Genomic DNA, 21,487 nt, shown 5'->3' with positions numbered 1-21,487 from the left:
TAATCATTAAATCAAAAAGCCACTTTGAAGAAAACTCATTTTCATACCTGACAGTCAGGTATAAACAACAAAAACCCTAAAGCCACACAATTAGGAAGGGGCTAAATTTCTCAGTTTTTTTCTCTATAACTATCTGCAAACACACAAGTTTCATCTTTGTTGGATACCGGCAAACAAATAATTCTTGTTATAAAAAGGGAAATTATAGCACAAATAGATAGGTGTAGTTCAAAAACACCCCAAATGCCTTTTAGGGAAGAGCCAGATTTAACTATTACGCTAAACAAATTTTCTAACTGCCAAATACTATTTGGCATAAGGTATAAACATGTTTATTTGGCTGCATGCTTTAGGATCGTGATACAGTCACATGTCTGATAGCTGCTGTCAGGATTTTGATGCCTATCAGCATCTGACTGGCCGCTTGCAACACATCGCTTTAAATAACAAAATAGGAAAGATTTATGTTCAAATGGAGACAAAATAAAAACAATTCTACTAAAACTCACCATATTAGCTACAATTTTTTTTGTGTGAGAATGAATGTGTCCTATTTCAAAATACAAGTTATTCTACAACTTATTCTAGTATTTTAATCATTTGCTGTTTGGTTTCAATAACAGACAGGGGGAGCTGGAGTACACCGTCTCTTCTATCACTGCATTGCATAACTTTCAGGAATCACTTACATCTGTGTGGCAAAATCCTGGGTGGGGTCGAGAGGGGAATAGTCGAATATCCTCTGAAGGTTACCTACATACCTACAAGAGAAAACATATGGGGTGGGCATGTGGGACGACAAACAGACAAAACATCTGGTGAAACATGTGAGGCACTTAAAAGACTCCCTGCTTGTCAACAACTGATTTAACCATAATCTATGAGCAAACACAGCCAAATAAGTCGAGGAGTGTCACCTTAAATCTGATTATGGGATCTGCGGAGGAATCTAAAAATTAGGGTGATGGCTTCCTACTTTAAAGATTTGGGAGCTCATCGTCAAAGACAAATCATCAAAATACCAGTGGAAACATGCAAAAAGCTGGTCAATGTGCATAAAGAGTTTGACCGCTCTAATGCAAATAAAGATTTGTTCATTGATTATTGAGAAGCATATGCATAGTTTTTAACATTCCACTGTTTGAAATGTAAATAAAAACACATTTTATTTCCTTCTAATGATACTCTTTAACATTGTATTATTATCTTTAAGATAACGGCCTCATTTCCAATCAGAAACAAACGTCTTTGGTTCCATGAAAATTATTATTTGAAATCTAAATGTGCAGAAATGAGCATTTTTGCACAACAAATATCTATAACTCCTGGCAAAGATTCTGGAATCAGCAGTCTTGGAGGACATTCATTAAGATGTATAATTTTAATCAAAATAAAGCACATCACAGACATGCCACAAAACTACAGCCATTCTAAGTAGCAACTTTCTGGCCTTAAGAAACACTACTAGAAATCAAGAGAAAGCATTGTGGGAGTCATTAACAGTCACTTTTTTAGCTCAAGCAGATGCTCAAGGAAATATTGTGGAATCGTAAAAAAAAAAAAAAAAAAAAAAAAAAGAACACTTCAACACACCGCTAGTACTTTGTTGCACCACCTCTGGCCTTTAACAGCTTGCAGTCTCTGAGGCATGGGCTTAATGACTGACAAACAGTAGTCTTCTTCAATCTGGCTCCAACTTTCTCTGATCGCTTTCTGCCAGATGAGCTTTGCAGGTTGGAGCCTTGTCCTGGACCATTTTCTTCAACTTCAATCACAGGTTTTCAATTGGTTTGAGATCCAGGGCCATTTGCAGGCCACAACATTGACCTCATAAGTCTTTCTTCAAGGAGTGTTTTCACAGTTTTATGCTGTATGGCAAGATGCATTATCATCTGAAAGAAATACTTCATCATCCCCAAATATCCTTTCAACTGAAGGGATATGAAAAGTGTCCAAAATGTCAACGTAAACTTGTGGATTTATTGAGGATATAATGACAGCCATCTCCACAGTGCCTTTACCTGACATGCAGCCCCATATCATCAATGACTGTGAAATTTTGCATGTTTTCTTCAAGCAATCGTCTTTATACATCTCATTGGAATGGCACCAAACAAATGTTCCAGCATCATCACCTTGGCCAATCCAAATTCGTGATTGATCCCTTTCATCTAGTCATCCACAGTACACAGTTGCTTCTCCTTTGCTCACTGTAACCTTGTTTTCTTCTGTTTAGGGGTTAATGATGGCTGACATTTAGCTTTTCTATATGTAATACCCACTTCCTTTAGGCGGTTTCAAACAGTTTGGTCACAAACGTTGACTCCAGTTTCTTCCCATTTGTTCCTCGTTTGTTTTGTTTGCATTTTCTGTTTTCAAGACATGTTTTGGTGTTTTGATGTCTTTCTTGGTCTACCAGGGAGCTTGCCTTTAACAACTTTCCCATGCTGTTTGTACTTGGTCCAGATTTTGGACAGAGCTGATTGTGAACGACCAACATGTTTTGCAACATTGTGTGATGATTTACCTTCACTAAGAAGTTTGATAAATCTCTCCTTTGTTTCATTTGACATCTTTAATGTTTTAACTGCAGAATGACGAGCAGATCAAATCTGATGCATTTGTTAGTTTTGGGGATGAAAATTTCCAAGGTGATTCCATTAAATTTTCCTCAGCATTGAGTGATTTCATAAGTTTTTCCCTCTACTTGAGCTAAAAAAAAAAAGTTACTGACTACCAAAACGTTACCAAAAGTGTTTCTTAAACCCAGAAAAGTGTCACTTAGAATGATTGTGATTTTGTCGACCCAAAACTAAACAATGCAATGAACATCCTCCGAGACTGGTGATTCCACAATTTTTGCCAGGGGTTGTATTAATTGACAAGGCCATAAATATTAATAATAACAGGTTTGGAGGGGAAAATTGTGACAACAATGAAAAAACAAAATACAATAATGCCACATTTATCGTATCCAGCATTACATGTGGCGAGCCATCTAGGAGGAAACTGGCCCACAACAATAAAATGCTTTTATGAAACGCGGGTTACATGAATGTCTCACAGTGTGCAGTACTCACATTCTCTGAAAATCTGGGATGCTGAACAGGACCTGTAGTACTGTGCTGAGGTAGCAGCTGTTGCCCAGGTTTTTGATGCCAGTGTAACCAGAACCATACACTGCCTTCAGCTTCATGCCCGACTCCTGGATCACTTCCCACTCACTGACACGCGGTCGGGGGTTATTGTCTGTGTGGTGTCCATTTTCTGTCTGAAAGAGGAGGGAATAGGGTCGGGAAGGACATTTGCAGGTGAACCCTTGTCTTCACAGTGTAGAAATTAAAACATCTAACAGATCTCTAAGAGTATATACAGTTTTTTGGACACATTTTCTCTAAAGACTTCCGATGTATTGTGTTAGATGGCACTGATGTAATGTGAACTTTTGAAATTAGTCCACTTACTCTCCTCTGCATCTGGACCATGTCTATACCAAAGTGTGACAAGTGCTCTGATATGTGGGGATCCAACACAGCCTCTTCCTCCTCAAATGAATAAACATCTGAAATAAATAACAGAGAATATCACCATGGCAAAATTACAAATTAAAAGTAATTTTAATTTAAGAAAAATAAACCAGTGTTTTTTTGGCGATAGATAGTAAAGCTATGGAGGGACATGCAGTCATTGCCCTACAGACACAAAACATTATCCATTATCAAATAAGCTACTTCAGCACACCAAACCTGCAACACAAACACTTCAACCAGCCATAAAACTATAATGGATTTGTAACGGAGTGTTGCACCGAGAAGGGAGGTGTGGATGGAGGAGGAAGAGGTGTAGGGGGGCCATGTTTGACCAGTTTTCAAAATATGGCTGTAGCTACATTTCATTAGCGCAATCCACCGTTTTACTGAGGAGGGACACTTAGTCTGACAAAACAACAAGTTGACTTTTTTTTTTTTATGAAGTTCTTCGAAGAAGTTACATATGCAGCAATATCAACTACAACAAATGGTTTATACAGTAACGTCATACCACCTTTAAGGGTAGTGGTTATTGCACCACTAAAACACACTGGGAAATCATAGGTGCTCCTAGAAGTTCATACTATGATCCATACAGACGCAATCTTTAAAAACAATATTACAAACTTAAAGGAGCGCAAAACACAACCTTTATTCCCATGGACGTTCTATCATCAAATTATGTTTCTTCTGAGTTGTGGGATTTTTGGTTTTGATTTGCATTGTGGATGTATGTGTCTGAATAGGTATACACAGACACCACACGGGGCAGTCTTATTACCATTCTTATTTTCTTCTGTTTTGTTACTGAAAACTAAATCAAGTTTGTATGAAAAGAAGAAAACTCTCTTTTTCAAGTGGTTTGACGCCATTTCCCCTGAGCACCAACTCTACTTTGCAACAACAGCAGTGACAGCATGCTGCTTAGAAATGTAACGTTTAGGCGTAAGAGTGAGGTGTAATGGATCCAGCCAAAGTGCTGGATATGTTTTCAGGCCAAATTAAAATAGTTTTTGACAAATTACTCATATTTGTAATGTAGAGCTACAATAAAAAAGAGGAGGATAAATAAATAAAACACGAGACCTTTAAATCAAGAGATTCTGAGGTCTGCAATGTCAAGCCAAATATTTTCTAAAAATGCATTCAACTTTCTAAGATGGCTGAATTAAGATAAGCCTAGATGAAAAAAAATAAATACTAATTTGAATCCAAAAGCATAAGTAATGATGATTTTAATGCATTTCACAAAGTGCAAAAACCCAAATCATTCTCCAGACCGAGGCACCAGTAGAGAGGCGTGTTGTGTTTCTCAGACCTGCTCCGTCTGGAGTGATGGTGTCCAGTTTAACAGCCAGGGGGTAGTTGGTCTCTCTGTAGTGCTCCAGGGCATGGCCGTTGCCCCCGCTCCCATCAAAGAACCACTTCCCACAAAGAACCGAGCCATCGGTCAGGTTCAGCCACAGGTTTTCTCTCATCTCACATTTCTGACACTTCCAGCCACTAAAAAACACAAAAACAAAAAAAACAAAAACACAGATGCAGAACAAATTGAGTCCTATACATAAAATCATCTAATGACCACATGAACTTGGATGGCAGCCTGACAGCTGCTCATCTCAAGTGACACGTGTGAAGTCATGCATCTTAAAAGCTACAGCGACACTACAACGACATATTATAGGATCTCAGTTGAAAGTAATCCAAGTCTTATTTATTTTACTTAGGAGCGTCTACAAGTTCTTACACGGTGCTGCGATTAATGTGCATTACACAACATAAATTCAGAGGCTGAACCATCAAAGCAGACACAAAAGCAACAGAAGTTGAATCTTTATATTTCCACAAATTAAATATTTTTTTATCCATAATACAACAGCACCAACTGTATACAATTATATCATCATTGATTGCATTGAGATGTTCTCCAAAACCAGACAGCTCTAAATGTTAAATGGGTTATATGCTTTTCTAATGGAACAACAAACTGCATCAAAGTAACATTTGTACATAAGCTTGATTTATGTATATTATTCATAAGCAAACAACCAGAGGGGTCACAATACATTTTAAAACTGCTTCAGAATCAAAGGTTGACAAGCATATCCAATAAAGTTCGGACATTATCTCTTCACCTTCCAAGTATTTTTAAACTGAGGGGACATGTTTAGCTCTGAAAGCAAAAGCTTTTTCAAAAACAATATTTTAGCAGCGCAACATACTGCAGTTTTATCTATTTAATGACACATGATGCACTACAGGAGAGCTGGGGCCCAGTTAGAGGAGCGGTTATCCTGTAATCAGAAGGTCAGACGTTTGACTCCCAGTTGTCCCAGCATAATTTCAATGGGTAGCACGTCTAGTCTACATGCAGCTGTAATAGATGGTTTACCACATAAAAAAAAAAACATTAAAACAATATTGTATTTTTCCTAAAACATTCATCAATATTTGTGCTTTTAGTGTAAACAGATTTTTTATCCTAGTTAGCTTTGTGCACTGCTCAAAACAGAAAAATAATTAAAAAAAAATTCACTCATAAGTTGTAAAAAGAGCCAACAGCATCAAATTAAGAATAGGTACTAAGAAATATTAACTGATTTGCACACAATAGCAATATATAAAAGGTTTACCTGGGAGGAATCCGGACCCCGTTATCCAGCTGTCTGAGGCTTCTGGCATGTCTGGAGACCTGGATCTCCTCCTCCCAAGACTCAGGCTCCTGTTTCTTGTAAGCTGAATGTGCATTAAGTACTGCATCACAGGCAATGGTCACCTGCACATCGGACAACCCACAAGTGGATTCAGGAAGTACAAAAATACAAAACGGACATATTAGCCATGCAAGGTTTATGCAAAAAATCTAAATATGATGCAGTGTTTGTTTAATACATCTTCAGAATAAAGGGGGGGGGGGGGAGAATCAAGACACATGCAGATAAAAAAATATATATAAAAAAATCACTAATCTGATTTTGTGTAACTTTCAGAACTGTCAGAAATTGTTGCATTGAAACAGTCATATTCAATAAATTAGAATTTTACTGAAAAGTTAATTTATTTCAATAACTCAGTTAACTAAGTGGGATTATGTTATAGATTAACACAGACTGATGGTGTTTTAAAGCCTTTATTTCCATTAATTATAATTTTCTTCCATCTACAGCTAATAAAAACACAGCATTTAAAGATTGGAACATTGCATCAGACCAATAAGAAAGCAACATTTCTCATGCAGAAATGGGAGCGTAATGAAAAGTATGCTGAATACCGATTTAAAGGTAGTTTGGCTTTTAAAACATATATGTATAATTGTTTTGCCACTGGCCATTCTTTTTCTTGAACCAGAAAATTCAGATAAAGTGTCAATCACTTTTACAGTAAAAAAAAATCCCCAAAAAGAGGGATAATGGCCTTAAATTTACGCAATTTCCAGCAAATTTTAATTTGCCACAAATGGACCACACTTCCAGCTGGATACAAATCTGCATTCTCAGTGTTTGAGCTCATTCTTAATCACACTCTAGCCATTTCAAGTTCATTTTTTTCACAGACAAAAGTGCAAGCGATGCATCCCCACCAAATCAACTAAATACTTCATTCAGAATAAAATCAGGCAAATATCAGTAATGATGCAGCTTTTAAAATACAGGAAAACAGGTAAAATGACAATAACTCTGTAACTTCCATTTCCTGCTTTTGCATAAAGACAAATAAACAAGCATGTCAAAGCCGTGCTTTAGAAAGAAAACAAAGTAGAGATGTGTCACATCTGAACTCCAAGCAAAAAACATGCAAAGAAAAACCTCAAAAAGTACCGACTTGTGCACCTCGTGATTCCCCAGAAAATACTAAAGCCCTATTTGAACTGAAAGCATAGCTAGACACTTTTTGTCAAAGTGATGTGTTTTATTGAATCCAAAAGGTAATGGATTACAGCTTCTCAAGAGGGATGGTATAGATTTTATCAGGAACTTTAAGGTATTCTGTATTTTACCTGAAGCAGACGTCGTAATCTCATTTGGAAGAAACAAATACGGTTTTTATCCACAAAATGTCTTGTTTGCTGAGGTACAAAATAGCTGCTCTATGTATCCTGGAGTTCAAAGCTGTGCACACCACAAGCTTTGCCATTATACTGGTAGCTACGGCTTGTGGTAATATTTTTTAAATAACTATGAAACAAGTTTTTGCCATTTTGGGATTTTCCCAAAAGTGACAATCTAGACATCCAATTAATAAACAAAAATGTTCTGTTAATTTAAACCAATCTCTCAAAGATGTAGCTTATTGCAGTATATTTAGATGTCTGAGTTTACATTAAGAAAAGGATCAGATTTTGGAAGGTGTGGTGTGGTCAAATGTGGTTTAGTATTTTTCTTCCAGACAAATTCTTGCTTTTTATTTTTTGTAAGACACTGAGATTTTGCTTGACTAATCATTTTTTAAAAAAAAGGTTATAAAAGTTAACTATCCCTTTTTTTAAGATTGCCAGACCTGCCTGTACAGAAGTTAGGGAACCACTAAGTGCACCTCTCCCTTACAGCATGCACAGAAACACACAGAAGCGACTCACTGACCAGAGCAGGCAGCTCCTCAATATTTGGCAAAGGGATCTCGAAGTGGTCTGGAAAAATGACGAGCTTCGCCTCATCCTCATACTCATAGTCCTCTCCGTTAAAATCCCGGTTTAGCTCTAAATCTTTAAGAGAGGAAGCAGTAATGTCAGATATGAGTGATCGCATGTTTAATCGTTTAGTTAAACTTACATTAGTCAAAGGATAGCATACGAACGTCACTATTCACTTACAATAAAGCGAGACCATACAATATCGAGGAAATAAAATGCAATATTTTACAAAAACTTCTTTTGTTTGTTTAAATTTAAAATTGCGGTCATAATTAAATACTAAGTGAAATGCAAAATAAAAAATTTAAATATTTGATTTCAAAGAAAACAAAAACAATATAAATGAGCACCTCTTCACTCTAACACCTTAGGCTGATTTTATTGTAGACCACGAAAAAAAAAAAAAAAATCTAGCACCAAACCTTATATATTTCTTAATCTGCAAAATACTTTGTAAATTTGTTTGAATAGCTGAGTCATTCATCAAAGTAAATCTCCGACATTATTATTATCATCGTTATAATTACAACATGGAAACACGTGGCGCTTTTAGCCAGCTGTCTGATTAGATCACAGGACCGGTATGGATATGACGAGCCGAATCAAAGATGTTTATAGAGACAGCAAGAAATGTCCTGAAGAAGAAAAGACACGGCCGGGTGTCGATCAGAGAGGAGGGAAAAACACGTGGCAGTAAAACTGAGGGGGAAAGCGGATTAAGAGGACGGCCATACGAATGGAAGAGGGAACGAGAGGAGGGAACTCCTCAAGCAGAGGTCGGAGGCGTGTAAGAGAGGAAGCGAGACACCTGGGCCTTGGCAAGCTGCGTCATCGCTTCAGTTTGACGTGTGTCAGGCTCGACGGGACACTGACGGGTGGCGGCAGCTGAGAGGCCCGGCGGCTCATGGGAGGAGTCGCCCAGAGTAAACCTGCCACCCCCTCCTCAACCCCAAGGAGGAGGAGGAGAAGTGGGTAGGCCAAGCTTTGATTTAGAACAGTTACCAACCACATATACAAATAAGTGGGCTATTATTAGAGGACAGGGGTTGGTGGAGAGGGCTCATCGTTGGAAATAGCTAACGCTTTGGGATGAGGCCGGTTAGAACGGCAGCTGGCCGACAACAACCAAACAATGACAGAGCGCCAATGGATGAACTTCTCAAGCAGACGGCAACGTCTCCAATTTGCCCACCGACATTAAATCATAGGTTCGAGGAGAATACTGTAAAAGCTGCACTACTTTAAAGGATCTGCTGAAAGAAACAGCCGATGATAGTCCTAAAACAAATCTGCGTTGGGCTTGTTCGAGTGGTTCTTTGGGATGTTTCCTGTCCCATACAAGACATTTTATGGGACATTGTTGGAGAGCAGAAAGTGATGAAAAGCTCTTAACGACTGCTTGTGCATTATGTGTGTTTGATAAGTAGCTCATGAGCCCTTTATGCTACCTGCATCGTTAATTTGCTCCAAATAGGCAGAGCCTGGGCATGTTTCCCAACCCAGCAAGAAAAGTAAAGTACACACTCACCTTGGCCGTATGGCCGACACAAAGACAACAACTTTGTGCTAGTGCCAGGTAGCACTGCTATATGCCTGACTATGCATTGAGCAGCAGGTGATTGCTGGAAAGTCTTTTTTGTTTCCTTCCGTAGCATCTCTGTTTTGACAATCTAACAGGTTCCTTTTATATGAAACATAAAAATCATCTACATACATACTCCATCATCATTAACTACATTAGTAAGTTTATTATTTATATAGCACATTTACAACAACGTCAGCTGACCATGGTGCTTCACAACAATCACATCTCAGGTGGATAAAGGATAAAACAGAAAATAAAACTGAGTTTGATAAACGATAATAAAATTTACAATAAAATTCCAAAACATAGCAATATGAATAAAAAACGAGACATACTTAATATCAGATTACAGCAATTTCCCAAGAACTCAAATCAGTTAAGTACTAATTTTCCATACTGGTGCTGGTGTTGAAGGCCAGGGAAAATAGATGTGCTTTCAGTCTGGACTTAAACTGACCTACTGACTGAAGGAGCTGAACAGACATGGGGAGACTGTTCCACAGTGTGGGTGCTGCCACAGAACAGGATCTACAACCTCTGGTCTCTAACCTGGCTTTAGGGACAGCCAACAAAAGCTGGTCGGCTGACCTCAGGGTTCTGAGTGGAGTGTAGGGCTGCAAGAGCTCAGCTAAGTAAGATGGACCCATAGAGCAAAGAGCTCTGATCCAACCCCAGAAAATATTAATCACAATAAATTAAACATACTGTAATCAATGCGTGGATAGCCATCTCAAAATCAGACAGAGGACGGTAAGATTTTAAAGGCATACTATGCAACATTTTTCAGTTAATTAATGTGTTCCATACCGTTTTGGATGATTAAATGAGTCATTTCAGGTCGAACAAAGGTTTTCTCGGCCGCCCTGGGGGTCTGCGGGGGAAATACCGTACTTGCAATTGCAAGAGCTCACGGCCCGCACACACAGAAGTCTCGCTTTACGGCGAGAACTCCATGTGTTTTTGCCCTGCCATTCACTATATGCACGCGCGAAAGCAACAACAAAGAACCGCATGTTAACGTCAAATAAACATGCAAGCATATCGAGTTTTATTATTATTATTATTATTATTTATTTATTTATTTTAATTTTTTTTTTATGTTGGCGAGACTCTACCGCGGCGGCGGCGGCGGCGAGGCGGCGGCGGCGGCTGCGGCTTGGTGAGGCGGTGGCGGTAGCGTCTCGCCAACATAAAAAAAAAAAAAAAATAATAATAATAATAATACAACTGGCGAGGCGGCGGCTGCGGCTTGGCGAGGCGGCGGCCGCAGCTTGGCGAGGCGGTGGCGGTAGCGTCTCGCCAACATAAAAAAAAATATATAATAATAATAATAAAACTGGCGAGGCGGCCGCGGATAGCGCTGCGGGAAGCTTGATGTTCATACCTTCACTGTGTTAGTCATTGTTTGTACTGCCGTTTTTTCCACTTTTCGTTGCGTTCGCCTGTCTGCTAAGCTCAAAACAACCGTGCCTGTCTTTATGGAGAAACCAGAACAGCTGAGCATCTTTACGACAGTGCACTTTTACTTTCGCCCTCTGGGGGGAGCCTCGCTGGAAAATCAACCCCGGTTGCATAGTATACCTTTAACTTAGCAAGAATCCTCAGCTGGACAAAAATGGCTTTGATAACAACGCTAATATGCTCCTCAAATTTAAACAGAGGATCAACTATAAAATCATCTTTAAAATCCAAACTGTCTGCCAGTTTACGCGGTGTTCCTGTGGCATAAATGTTACCGCTGGTAAACCAGACTGACCTAAATCACAAAAAGATGTCCTTTTCTGTTTTGTAATTTTATGAGAAATGATTTTTTTTTAAATGTCAGTGTTAATGTGGCTGAAATAAATATTCTGTTTGAGGGAAATAATAATTAAAAAAAAAAAAAAAAAAAAAGGGTGAGCCAGAGTTGTAAAAGTCCACAATTTTCTTCCTGATAGCTTCTCTGTTTTGTTCTGCTAACGATTTTTCCCATAATTTCAACCAAGGACTCAGTCTGTTAAGGTGTTGCCTTAAAATTCATCCACAGACGTGCATTTTTATACCTCCAGAGTAGGAACATAACCATAATTAGAAGCTTCCAATATCTTCACCTGGTCGTTCTCAAGCTGTGTAAAGACACAGTGATCTCAGCATATGTATACTTTAGAGTTTGGGGAAAAAGTTACAATATTTGTTAAAGTTTCCTCCTCATTAATTTGACATTTAGCAAACAGAAATAATTTAGGTTATTTCTAACTGAACTTAACCTAACTGACTCTATACACACCACACACCATGGCACAATTAACACAGTCATCAGAAATTGAGAAAAAAATAAAACTGTGACACTAAGAACTGGGCCTTCCTCCAAGATATATGAAAAGATGGGATCAGACTGGGTAGCCAGGATTGCAAAAGGTCATGGAAAATAACAATGAGCTGCAGAAATGTCTGGCAAGTAGTGGTTGTTTTTTCTACATTTGTCAACAACCTCCTGTTCTCCATATGTCTGGGCTAAAGGGCAGACTTGCAGGATAGAATTATTTTCTTCAAAAGGCCTGACTAGAATCTCCCAAAAGCCTTTTGGGAGATTTGCTATTGTCTGATGAAATTTAAATGTAATGATTCCAACAGGGTTGTTCAGCAGAAAAACAACACAGTTTAATACTGAAAGAACACCATGCCTTTCACATTACAATATAGAAAATTTAAATATTCTTTACGCCAGTGGAGCTAACCTACCTAGAAACACTTTTCCGTTTCTTCGTCTGGGGATGGCGCCTCCTGCAGCTCCTGTGGCTTTCTGCAAGAAACAGGTAGTGACCGATATAAAACTATATCTTTTTATACAAAAACATACAACTAGCATTCTCATGGACTCTTTTTTTTTTGTTCTGGTCTGCTGTTACTTTCTTAGATATAGTTAATGGACATTCGGTGGTCAGGCCAGCTTTCAGCATCATCACATCACATCTGTGCCTGTCCTTGCAACAATTTGCCCTTCATATAGTCCTGTCATTTCTGGTGTGACAGCAGGGCAACTTTTTTTTCTTATAAAGAAAAACAAAAAATATAAATTAAAATGTGCATGCAAACATGAATCTACAGCGTTAGCTCCTAGTCAGCAAAACGATGCACTGCCACAAAGTAGGTTTGCATCCATTTTGACCAGTTTCAGATCAATCTCACCGTTAAAAAAAAAAAAAGAAAACAGCGGAGACACAAGAGCCTGCAGAATGTGCAGCAGCTGTTTGAGGCCAGATCCAGACATGGAAATAGCTGCTCTTTCCAAAGCAAAGCTGATCTTATAGCAATTAGAGTAAGAGAGGAAATTAATCATCAGCTTTAAAAAAAGAAAAAAAAGAAGAAAAAAAAGGAGGGGCTTGTTTGAGTCCATGTGTGGTTGTTATCCTTCATGAACAATCCAGTTGTAATACGCAACTAATTGATTTCAAAAGAAAAAACAAAAACAAAATCCCACACGATCAAATTTAATACCACAAATCTAGAAGACATAAACTGATAAGAATGCAGCAGTCTGTCAACAAGAAATTCGGCGTAAGAAGTCAAAGATCCTGCGTCAATGTATCGTTTAAACAGCGTTCTTACCCAAAATCTGCAATGTCAGTGGCATTTCTTAAAATCTATTCACAGCAAGTTACATTGGATAGATGGATGGATGGATGGATGGATGGATGGATGGATGGATGGATGGATGATTTGCATATTTAATGTCACTGTAAAGAGGACACTGGTTAGAACAACTTATTTGTTGTTATTCCAATCATTTGGAAAAAAATGGGAACAGGAATACAAATAGTAATGATTATATTCTCGAATATAAATATTCAATAGTTAATAAAAATATAAACATTGCGGAAATATAAATAATTGTCCATGCTCATTCAAGCAGAAAAACACTTGAATTAAATTTCTGACTTTTCCAGAGTTTTCCAAAAAATCCAGAAAGTTTCTACAGCTGATTTATTTCCTCGCAAAGCAAGGACTTTTTTTTTTTTGCTTTGGAACACATTTTTACATTATGACATTTTCTTTAGATTTAAAGTCAAACAAATGATTTGAGAACTTAATGGAAAACCCAACTCAAATATGATAAAAAATATATAATCATAAAATACAAAAACAACATAGAGAAACCCAATTTACACATTACTGTTTGTACTGTGGCTAAATTTGACTTTTCCTGACTATTATATTCATATGGTTTGTTGTCTTTTACATATTTAACTTTAAGGCTTTTACAAACATAATGTATCTTCTTCCTGCCCCTGGTTTGATGCAGGTGCTCTAACAACGCATTGCTTTTTAAAATCTAAGAGACGGCACAAAACGTACCTCTTTAACATGCCGTTTGAGGTGCATGTAAACACTCTGTCCTGTTTTGCGATAGTGTCGCTCCACATGTTCCCGACCGAAGCCCAGGAATGTGTTCATACACACATACAGGCCTCCCTCAGACTCCTACAAACAAAAGGAAACAATAGCAATCAGCTGCAGACCAAGCTGAGGAACCAATAAGACAAGCTGACAACCTGTGCAGTTTCACATGAAGTTAAAGTTGCTGTTTTTTTTTTCTTAGCACATTTATTTAAAAAAAATAACTCTACCCTTAACCATGCCTTTGTTTTCTCAGATTTATCAACAGATGGTAAGAACAAAATGAGAAATTTCGCTACATTAACAGAAGTAGAGACAAAAATTGAGATTTCACCACCACTGTCAGCACAATAGAAAGGAAAACTGAAGCTAAGTGTATGCCTTTGAATCACTGTTCCTGGTCGAAACCAGCTGGTTCTATAGACATAAAAACCTGCAGCTTATAGGGGGTAAAAAAATAGGTTAGTCATTGATTTTACAACCACATTTTTCAAATAATTTGCTCTAGAAACATCACTTTTATCAGCATAAACCTCTTTTGAAGCATATTATTTTGTTATTTATGGGTTTTTTTAAAAAAAAAAAACAGCACTTCACCTTTTAGATTATGTAGCTTGAAAAAAGAAAGAAAAGGTTCTGTGATCTTAAGTCTCAAGCAGAAAATATGCTACCGTTTTAAATATTGCAAATTCATGCTGCCGATGAGACCTCTCTGCTTTCAGGCCCAGTAGCATTTGCTTTACTTAAAAAAATACTATATTTACACAGGATGTAAGAAATTAACATATTGCATTTATGAGTTACAGTTAAAAACTGTGGCTTAGTTTTCAATGTGCTTTTGCAAAGCAAAGAAAACCCCATCCTCCTGTATATACCTCAACACATGGGGCACCAGAGACTGAGTAGAAAACACCTCCGTCAAAAAGTAGCCTCAAATCAACAATCAGTGAATAGGCTTTATAAGCTCCAGTGTTAAACCTTTAAGTGGTTCGGAGTGACATGTGAGCCTCAACAGTGCGAGGATAAAAATAAACCGGTCCTCAGGCCAACATGATGAACTCCAGACAGCTGAGTCACCTTTAAAAACGGTTTCAGTCCAGATAGGATTGTAGGAAAGCTCTAGGAGCAAAGGAAACCCTACGTCCAGGTTCAGGGCACACATACACAAACAAACATTAAATCTATTCAAAATATAAAAGGTGTGTTCAGTGTTTTGATTCCATCACGTGGGACATAGAAAAATCACAATTTAAAATGATTAAAGTGGAGGCCCCATATATGTACGTTTAAGCATAAGTAAATTAATCGCTTTAATTATAAAATAAGACTATTCAAATTTTACATTTGGAGTCAATTATAGAGAATTATCAATATTAATGACAGAAGACGCAAAATACTAACTAGCACACCTGTCACAATAAGACACGTGCAGTTTAGAGGCAATATTAGCTTCCAGATAAATAGTCACCTCCAGCAGACTTTAGGACACAATATTTTTAAAACGACGATGAAAGCTTTGGACGTAGCTTTGGACAAATCAAATAACTGCATCCCTCTCCGGAGACGTAAACACCATTTTCCTACGGGTCCACGAACACGCCAGATTTCCAACGGGTTCACGTGCGCTGTTCGGCCCGCCTGCGACGCACCTTTCCTCCCGGAACACGCGCCTCCTGCGTCCGGCGTGTGCGGGCTGCGTGCTGCGGGGGTCTGTGCGGGGCACACTTACCGGGGAGTCGAAGGAGAAGGCGCACTCGCTCTTGTAGACCCTGTCTCCTGTTTTGGGGACTCTGATGGTGGGCATGAAGGGGACCAGCAACTCTCCCAGGTCTGCAGCCATCTTCGCATTCCTGCTTCTCCCAGCAGAGTGCTGCGGAGCCTCCGGAGCAGCGCTGTAAGAGCGGAGGATGCTATTTTTAAAAGCCCCTCCGTCTCTACATTCCTCCGGCCAGGCCAGGCCAGGGGGGGATGTGACGCTGGAAAACGTAAAAATAAAATGACAGCGGGGCGGAGGCTGGCCTCTGAGTCTGACGGTAAGGGCACGGAGGGTGAAGAGCTGCTCTTTTGTTGTTGTTCTTTCTTCTTTTCTTTTTTTTTTTTTTCTCTTCTCACTGAAGCATGGACCTGCGCAGATATTACAGCGCTGCCGCTGACTGCAGTGACGCGCAGTCTGCTCACATTTACCGGAAGGACCACTCCCACCTCTGAGGAGGACTCAGAAAGCCACACCGTGTTTTTCTTTTTCCTCCTCCATCATTTTACCCAACTTTTAGTAGCTTTTATTATTATATTCTTAAATATTTAACAGACGAATGGAATACGTGACTGTAAATATAAAAAGTCACTTAAAAATGTATTAAATTGTTCTGGTCCAGGATTTTTTTTTTTTTAAAAAAAGCATTGTTTACCCTTTTATGCAGTGTCTGTCCGTGCGTGAAGGACGGCTTGGTCGAGCCTCTCCTCCTGACGCTCCATCAGAACAAGATGCAACAAAGCCCTTTCTGCGAAAATGCGGTTTTAACCATGATGTAACTTAGCAGCAATAATAGTTCTAAACTGTAATAGCAACACCTCTAGATGGGTGGACGGACAATGTTAATTGATCAGGGTGGATGATAATCTGCTGGATGGGTAGAAGTTAATTGGTCTGGATGGATGGATAGATGTGTAACGGATTTAGGTGGATGGTAATTGGTCTGGAATTGATGCATTGATAATGTTAACTGATCTGGTCCAGAGCTACTATCCTGCAACTTTTAGATGCATTTTTGATCCAATACATCTAAATCAAATGAATGTCTCATTTCCAGGATCAGAACCTGATGGCTTACTGGATTTGCATTTGTTTTCAAGTGCGATGGAGTTGGAGTAGACAAGCATCTCAGTCCATGTTGGGTCATTATTTATAGTGCACTTTTCCCAGTCTAATGTGGTGCCGAGGATGCTTTTTTTATGTGTTTTTTACATGGTTTTATACAATCTCTGTCCAGTGAAGAATTAGGTTTTGAGCAATCGGGACATATAGGACTCTTAACTAGTGATGGCAGTTTTTTTTCCCCCTCCATTTCTTGTGTTTAGACATCAATATGTAAAGATCAGTATGTAGTAATATATATCAATGCAGTGTGCCAATAGGTACTTCTTGTAAATGAGAACATGGCTCAATAAGACTACACACACACACATATATATAGTAAAGTAAAATGCTTTGTATGGGATATAGCACCATCTAATGGACAAATGGAACATCTATTGGAACAAAATGGACAGTAAATGATCTCCAATGAAATCCTGATATGAAAGTATTAAGATAAATTGGCTTTCCATGCAACATTTTTGATCAAATTGTCCCTATAGCTGTCTTCAGGACTAGGGATGTAATCATGCTGTACTTTTTTGGGGTAAGCTAAAGGTTGCCTCTTGGACAAGGAAAAACAGTCACAGAGCCAAACCTATGGATGGCGATGCATTGCACGCTGATTTGATGGAGTCTGTCTGATGTTTTTGAATTGTGCTACAGTTGAACAATTTATTAATTATGTTTACAGTCACCAACTATAGGTGAACATCTTTCACACTGCATGTCAATGAACACACCTAAAAACTGGATATTAGACCACATAAAGATACTTTATTAAAGGAACAAGGGATAAATTTACAAACAGCTGGACTGATTTCCACAATGTACCATTAACACTTCACTAATTGTCAGGTGTTGACTTGTGGCTGTTGTCAATTAGCCCCTTGTCCAGCGTTGGCACGTGGAACCAGGGTCCATCTCCGGACTGTCTCATATGTCGACGCACCTCCTGCTGTTTCAGTCTGTTCAGGATCAGAAAACAGTGGGTCAGAATCAAGCTGTGAATTTGACAGAGATACATACCACTCTTGACAAAAACTATGATCTTGATGATTTCATAGCCAACAAAGCACATCTACAGGAACAAAATCTGCCTCTGTTGGATGCCTGCAGCGTGTGCACTCTGAGACTGGGGTGTAATAGCCTGCACTACTTGGACTGCAGTTCAGCTCCAATCAGAAAACCAATAAAATACCTCAGAATTCTTCTCACATCAACCTGTTAGCAACTAAAGCTAATGTATTGAGTATTCAATGAAGGATGAAGAAGATAAGCTGTAAAAGGATTTTGAGCCTATGTCTGCATGCATCACAAATTCTAAGCTACCTTACTATAACATTTATCACTGAAACGCTCTTCTATACCAGATGTCATTAATGGCCTAAATATAGAAGTGTGTCTGATATCTACTGGACCAAAAAAAAGTCCTGTCATTTTACTATCAACTAGCTCAGACAAATTCAAATCAGTAATGAGGATAATTACTGAACACAATCATATAAACTCAGACATACAAGCTTATGTTTGTTTTTGCAAAAGCTACATCCCTCGCCAGACAATTACCTGACAATTTCACTCATACCGCCGAGGACGTCTCAGTCTAGACCGTTTTCTTCATTACTCTAAATTAAAGTTGCTCTCAAGAGCATTTGGTTCTAAGCTTTGAGAAACTCTTTAAAATCTCACTCATCTCTTCTTTAATGAGTTCCATTCTAACACTTGTAAATCAGACATGCCCACTTACTATTTGCAAGAAATCAGAGTTAAACACCACTAAAAAGTGATACTTCGACATTCTGGTCTCAGTTTGGCGATAGAAACACGTAATCACCTCATGTCGGCTTTTTCCTTTTCGATTTGGATTACAGCCATCACTTTTTCATAGTCCTTCACTGGGGAATCATACACGTTCCTTACAATCCACCTGGTGATGGGGTGCTGAAATCAAAACAAGCAAAAAGTAAGGCAGAAATACTTCATACAAAAAAATATATATGTTTGCCTTTGATTATGTTTTTTTCCAGAGTCCTTTCATGGTACAAGATAACTTTTACTACCCCCTACACAAAGACATGGAAATTCCCATAACCAGTCAGATTTTATTTAATACATTTTCAAAGCTTTGAAAAATCAACCATATGTACCAGTGAAGAAAAACATAAGTTTTCCTTTATGTCGCATCATGACGTCTCTGTGCGAGTACAACAACACACAGAGACGACATTTTTTCTGGAGAGAGAAAAAAAAAAAAAAAAAAAAGTATATGCTGTGGTTTCCAGATTTAAATATACAAGAGGCCAAGACTTAAATATTCCCACAACAATGTTTGAGAGCTGTGACTGAAGAGGAAATGAAAGCAGCAACACACCTTGTAGTACTCCCAATAATCAGGTTCATAGCCTTCAGGAATCTCAGCAAGCTCTGCCTCACCTATAACAAATAAAAACTTAGGAACATTCTTAAATCTACAAAATATACTTTTCCCCACCCCCAAAAAAAGCGTATTTACCAACGAAGATATTCACAGCTGTGACAAATACAGCTACTGGAATACCAGTCAGCAGGATGTAATATTGCTGCAGGAATAAAAATAAATAAATACAATGAAATACAAAATGAAAAAACAGAAATGTTACACCTCTATATCTGCCACATCCAGAAATAAATATGTAATCAAGATGCTCAACAACAATAATTGTTTTGGGGTTTTTTGGTGGGAGAAAGGCAATAATTTATTTATTTTTACTTACTTATGCATACAACCTGACTTTGATCAATTTTAAACAGATACATTTGCAAAACCAACACACTAGAAAATCCATTTTATATAAGCGAAGTGTTATTAAATTTTTATACATAAAATTATAAATAAAGACTTACTCATATTGTTCATTTATTGAACAGAAAAGATTCACATCAATCCTTCAATGAGCTAGCAAGGACAACCAACACTAGATTAATATTTGCCTTTAGTTTCCAATTTCATATTTTGTTTAAATTTTCCTATATTTTATTCCAACTGTTCTTTTTTTACTTGCTTTTATTCTGTATTTATTTTCTAATGTTTTAATAATGTAAAGCACTTGGTTCTCACAAGACAAAATGTGTAAAAAGTCCAAGAGAAATGAATACTTTTGCAGGACTAAACACATACACACGGAGCCATGACACTGGTAGAAACTAATAAGGTACACAACTGGTCAATTCTACCTCTTTGACATGAGCCCAGAAAGAAAAAAATAGAAACAATAATAAATCTAAAACTACGTGCAAGGTAGCATGTTTTTTGGCTCACATACAGTAGTTAACTGCTGCTGAAAATGTCCTTTTTTCTAATCAGGACTTGACACTTGTGAATTGAATTACGATATAATACATACCAATAAACGCAAGAATCTCCTGTCGTAATAGTCAGATGGTTTGACCACAAACAATTTCTTTCCATGACCCCAACGGATCGCCACTGGGAGAAAAAAGAGCAAAGTTTGCAGTCAAAATCACATCTCTGCCAACGAAATCAAGAGCTATAACTACAACTGTGCTTCATGAGACCAAACAGAAACGTATTTAAACCTTTTTGAATAAATTTCAAATGTTAGTGTACATTTTTTTTACAACGTTAAAAACAAGGTCTTCTTCTCCGTGCAACAGTGGAAGCAGTGTCTGTTATTGCTAATAAGCACAGATAAAATAATAATGGAATAAAATAATTTTAAGAGCTTAATTATGGTTTAGAATTTTTAGAGAATGAAAGTCAACTTTATATTATGTACACTAAATCACCTAGTAATGTCCTGCAATATATGAAAAGAAAAGTTTAGAAATGACAAGGTTATGTGCCTGCCCTTCATCCCTTTATGCCAACAATAATACTTGCCTTTAATTCCATAGGACAAAAACAAAAGTGCGACGCGGGGGACGTTAAAAATCATAAAGACTGATTAGTGATCATACTCATCTTGCTCTAAATGATATACAGACAGCAAATGTCCCATTAGAAGACCACACGTCCTCAGTTTGTTGCTCTACAACTGGCAGTTGTTTCCTCTTTGTTGATAGTAGGACGAACGGTCCCAGCTAGCTATGGTTAGCATGCTAACAAGCCCCGGCGCAAGGTCACGGCGGCTGGGAGCCAATTTAAGGGCTAAAAGCTGATCTGTCTGACCCAACAGGGAAGCTATTACCTTTATCCGTCCGTGGGATGCTTCGAGTGAGTATATTCGTTGCATTATTCCCAGCTTTCAATGGACCTAACCTGGCTGCAAAGGCAGCAGCCGACCTGAGAAGGCTCATGCCCACCATAGCTGCTGTGGCGACAGTCCAACAAGCCGTGCTGTGATTGGTTCAGGAAGCGGAAACGCCACATTATATTTACAACGTTTCCTTTCTGAATTTTTTACATTTTTAGTTTGTATTCAATTCATTTAAGATATATTTAGTTTATTATAAAAATTAAAAATATATGCGTTTTGAAAAAAATACATCTTTTTACACCAAATGCATGT

General features: G+C 38.1%; 2 protein-coding genes across 5 annotated transcripts in view; both read right to left on the bottom strand.

Moving 5' to 3' along the window:
- Nucleotides 1–16,372, bottom strand: part of usp13 (ubiquitin specific peptidase 13) — a 45,032-nt gene extending 28,660 nt beyond the window's left edge. For 2 of the 3 annotated variants that reach the window (XM_012877878.3, XM_012877879.3), the window contains exons 1-9: nucleotides 15,852–16,372; nucleotides 14,081–14,206; nucleotides 12,467–12,527; nucleotides 8,111–8,232; nucleotides 6,164–6,306; nucleotides 4,849–5,033; nucleotides 3,465–3,562; nucleotides 3,081–3,271; nucleotides 690–761 (exon numbers count right to left, since the gene is read on the bottom strand). In XM_012877878.3, the coding sequence (XP_012733332.2) occupies nucleotides 690–761; nucleotides 3,081–3,271; nucleotides 3,465–3,562; nucleotides 4,849–5,033; nucleotides 6,164–6,306; nucleotides 8,111–8,232; nucleotides 12,467–12,527; nucleotides 14,081–14,206; nucleotides 15,852–15,962 (1,109 nt within the window). In that variant the 5' untranslated portion in view covers nucleotides 15,963–16,372. The remainder of the gene's footprint in view (nucleotides 1–689; nucleotides 762–3,080; nucleotides 3,272–3,464; nucleotides 3,563–4,848; nucleotides 5,034–6,163; nucleotides 6,307–8,110; nucleotides 8,233–12,466; nucleotides 12,528–14,080; nucleotides 14,207–15,851) is intronic. The other variant, XM_012877877.3, reaches the window with a different exon arrangement.
- Nucleotides 16,373–17,731: 1,359 nt separating this feature from the next.
- On the bottom strand, nucleotides 17,732–21,318 carry ndufb5 (NADH:ubiquinone oxidoreductase subunit B5). 2 transcript variants are annotated; one of them, XM_012877881.3, is made up of 6 exons: nucleotides 21,167–21,318; nucleotides 20,363–20,445; nucleotides 19,492–19,558; nucleotides 19,351–19,412; nucleotides 18,814–18,920; nucleotides 17,732–17,944 (listed from the first exon to the last, which is right to left on the bottom strand). In XM_012877881.3, exons 1-6 carry the CDS (start codon nucleotides 21,282–21,284, stop codon nucleotides 17,824–17,826), a joined length of 558 nt encoding a protein of 185 aa, XP_012733335.1. In that variant the 5' UTR covers nucleotides 21,285–21,318; the 3' UTR covers nucleotides 17,732–17,823. The 2 variants fall into 2 exon arrangements, with proteins under 2 accessions (XP_012733335.1, XP_021179933.2); XM_021324258.2 differs by lacking the exon at nucleotides 21,167–21,318 and adding an exon at nucleotides 20,860–21,131.
- Between the last annotated feature and the right edge of the window lie 169 nt (nucleotides 21,319–21,487).

This window comes from Fundulus heteroclitus, chromosome 9 (assembly GCF_011125445.2).
Source record: "Fundulus heteroclitus isolate FHET01 chromosome 9, MU-UCD_Fhet_4.1, whole genome shotgun sequence".
Taxonomy (NCBI): Eukaryota; Metazoa; Chordata; class Actinopteri; order Cyprinodontiformes; family Fundulidae; genus Fundulus; species Fundulus heteroclitus.
This window is presented reverse-complemented; position numbering and strand designations above follow the sequence as displayed.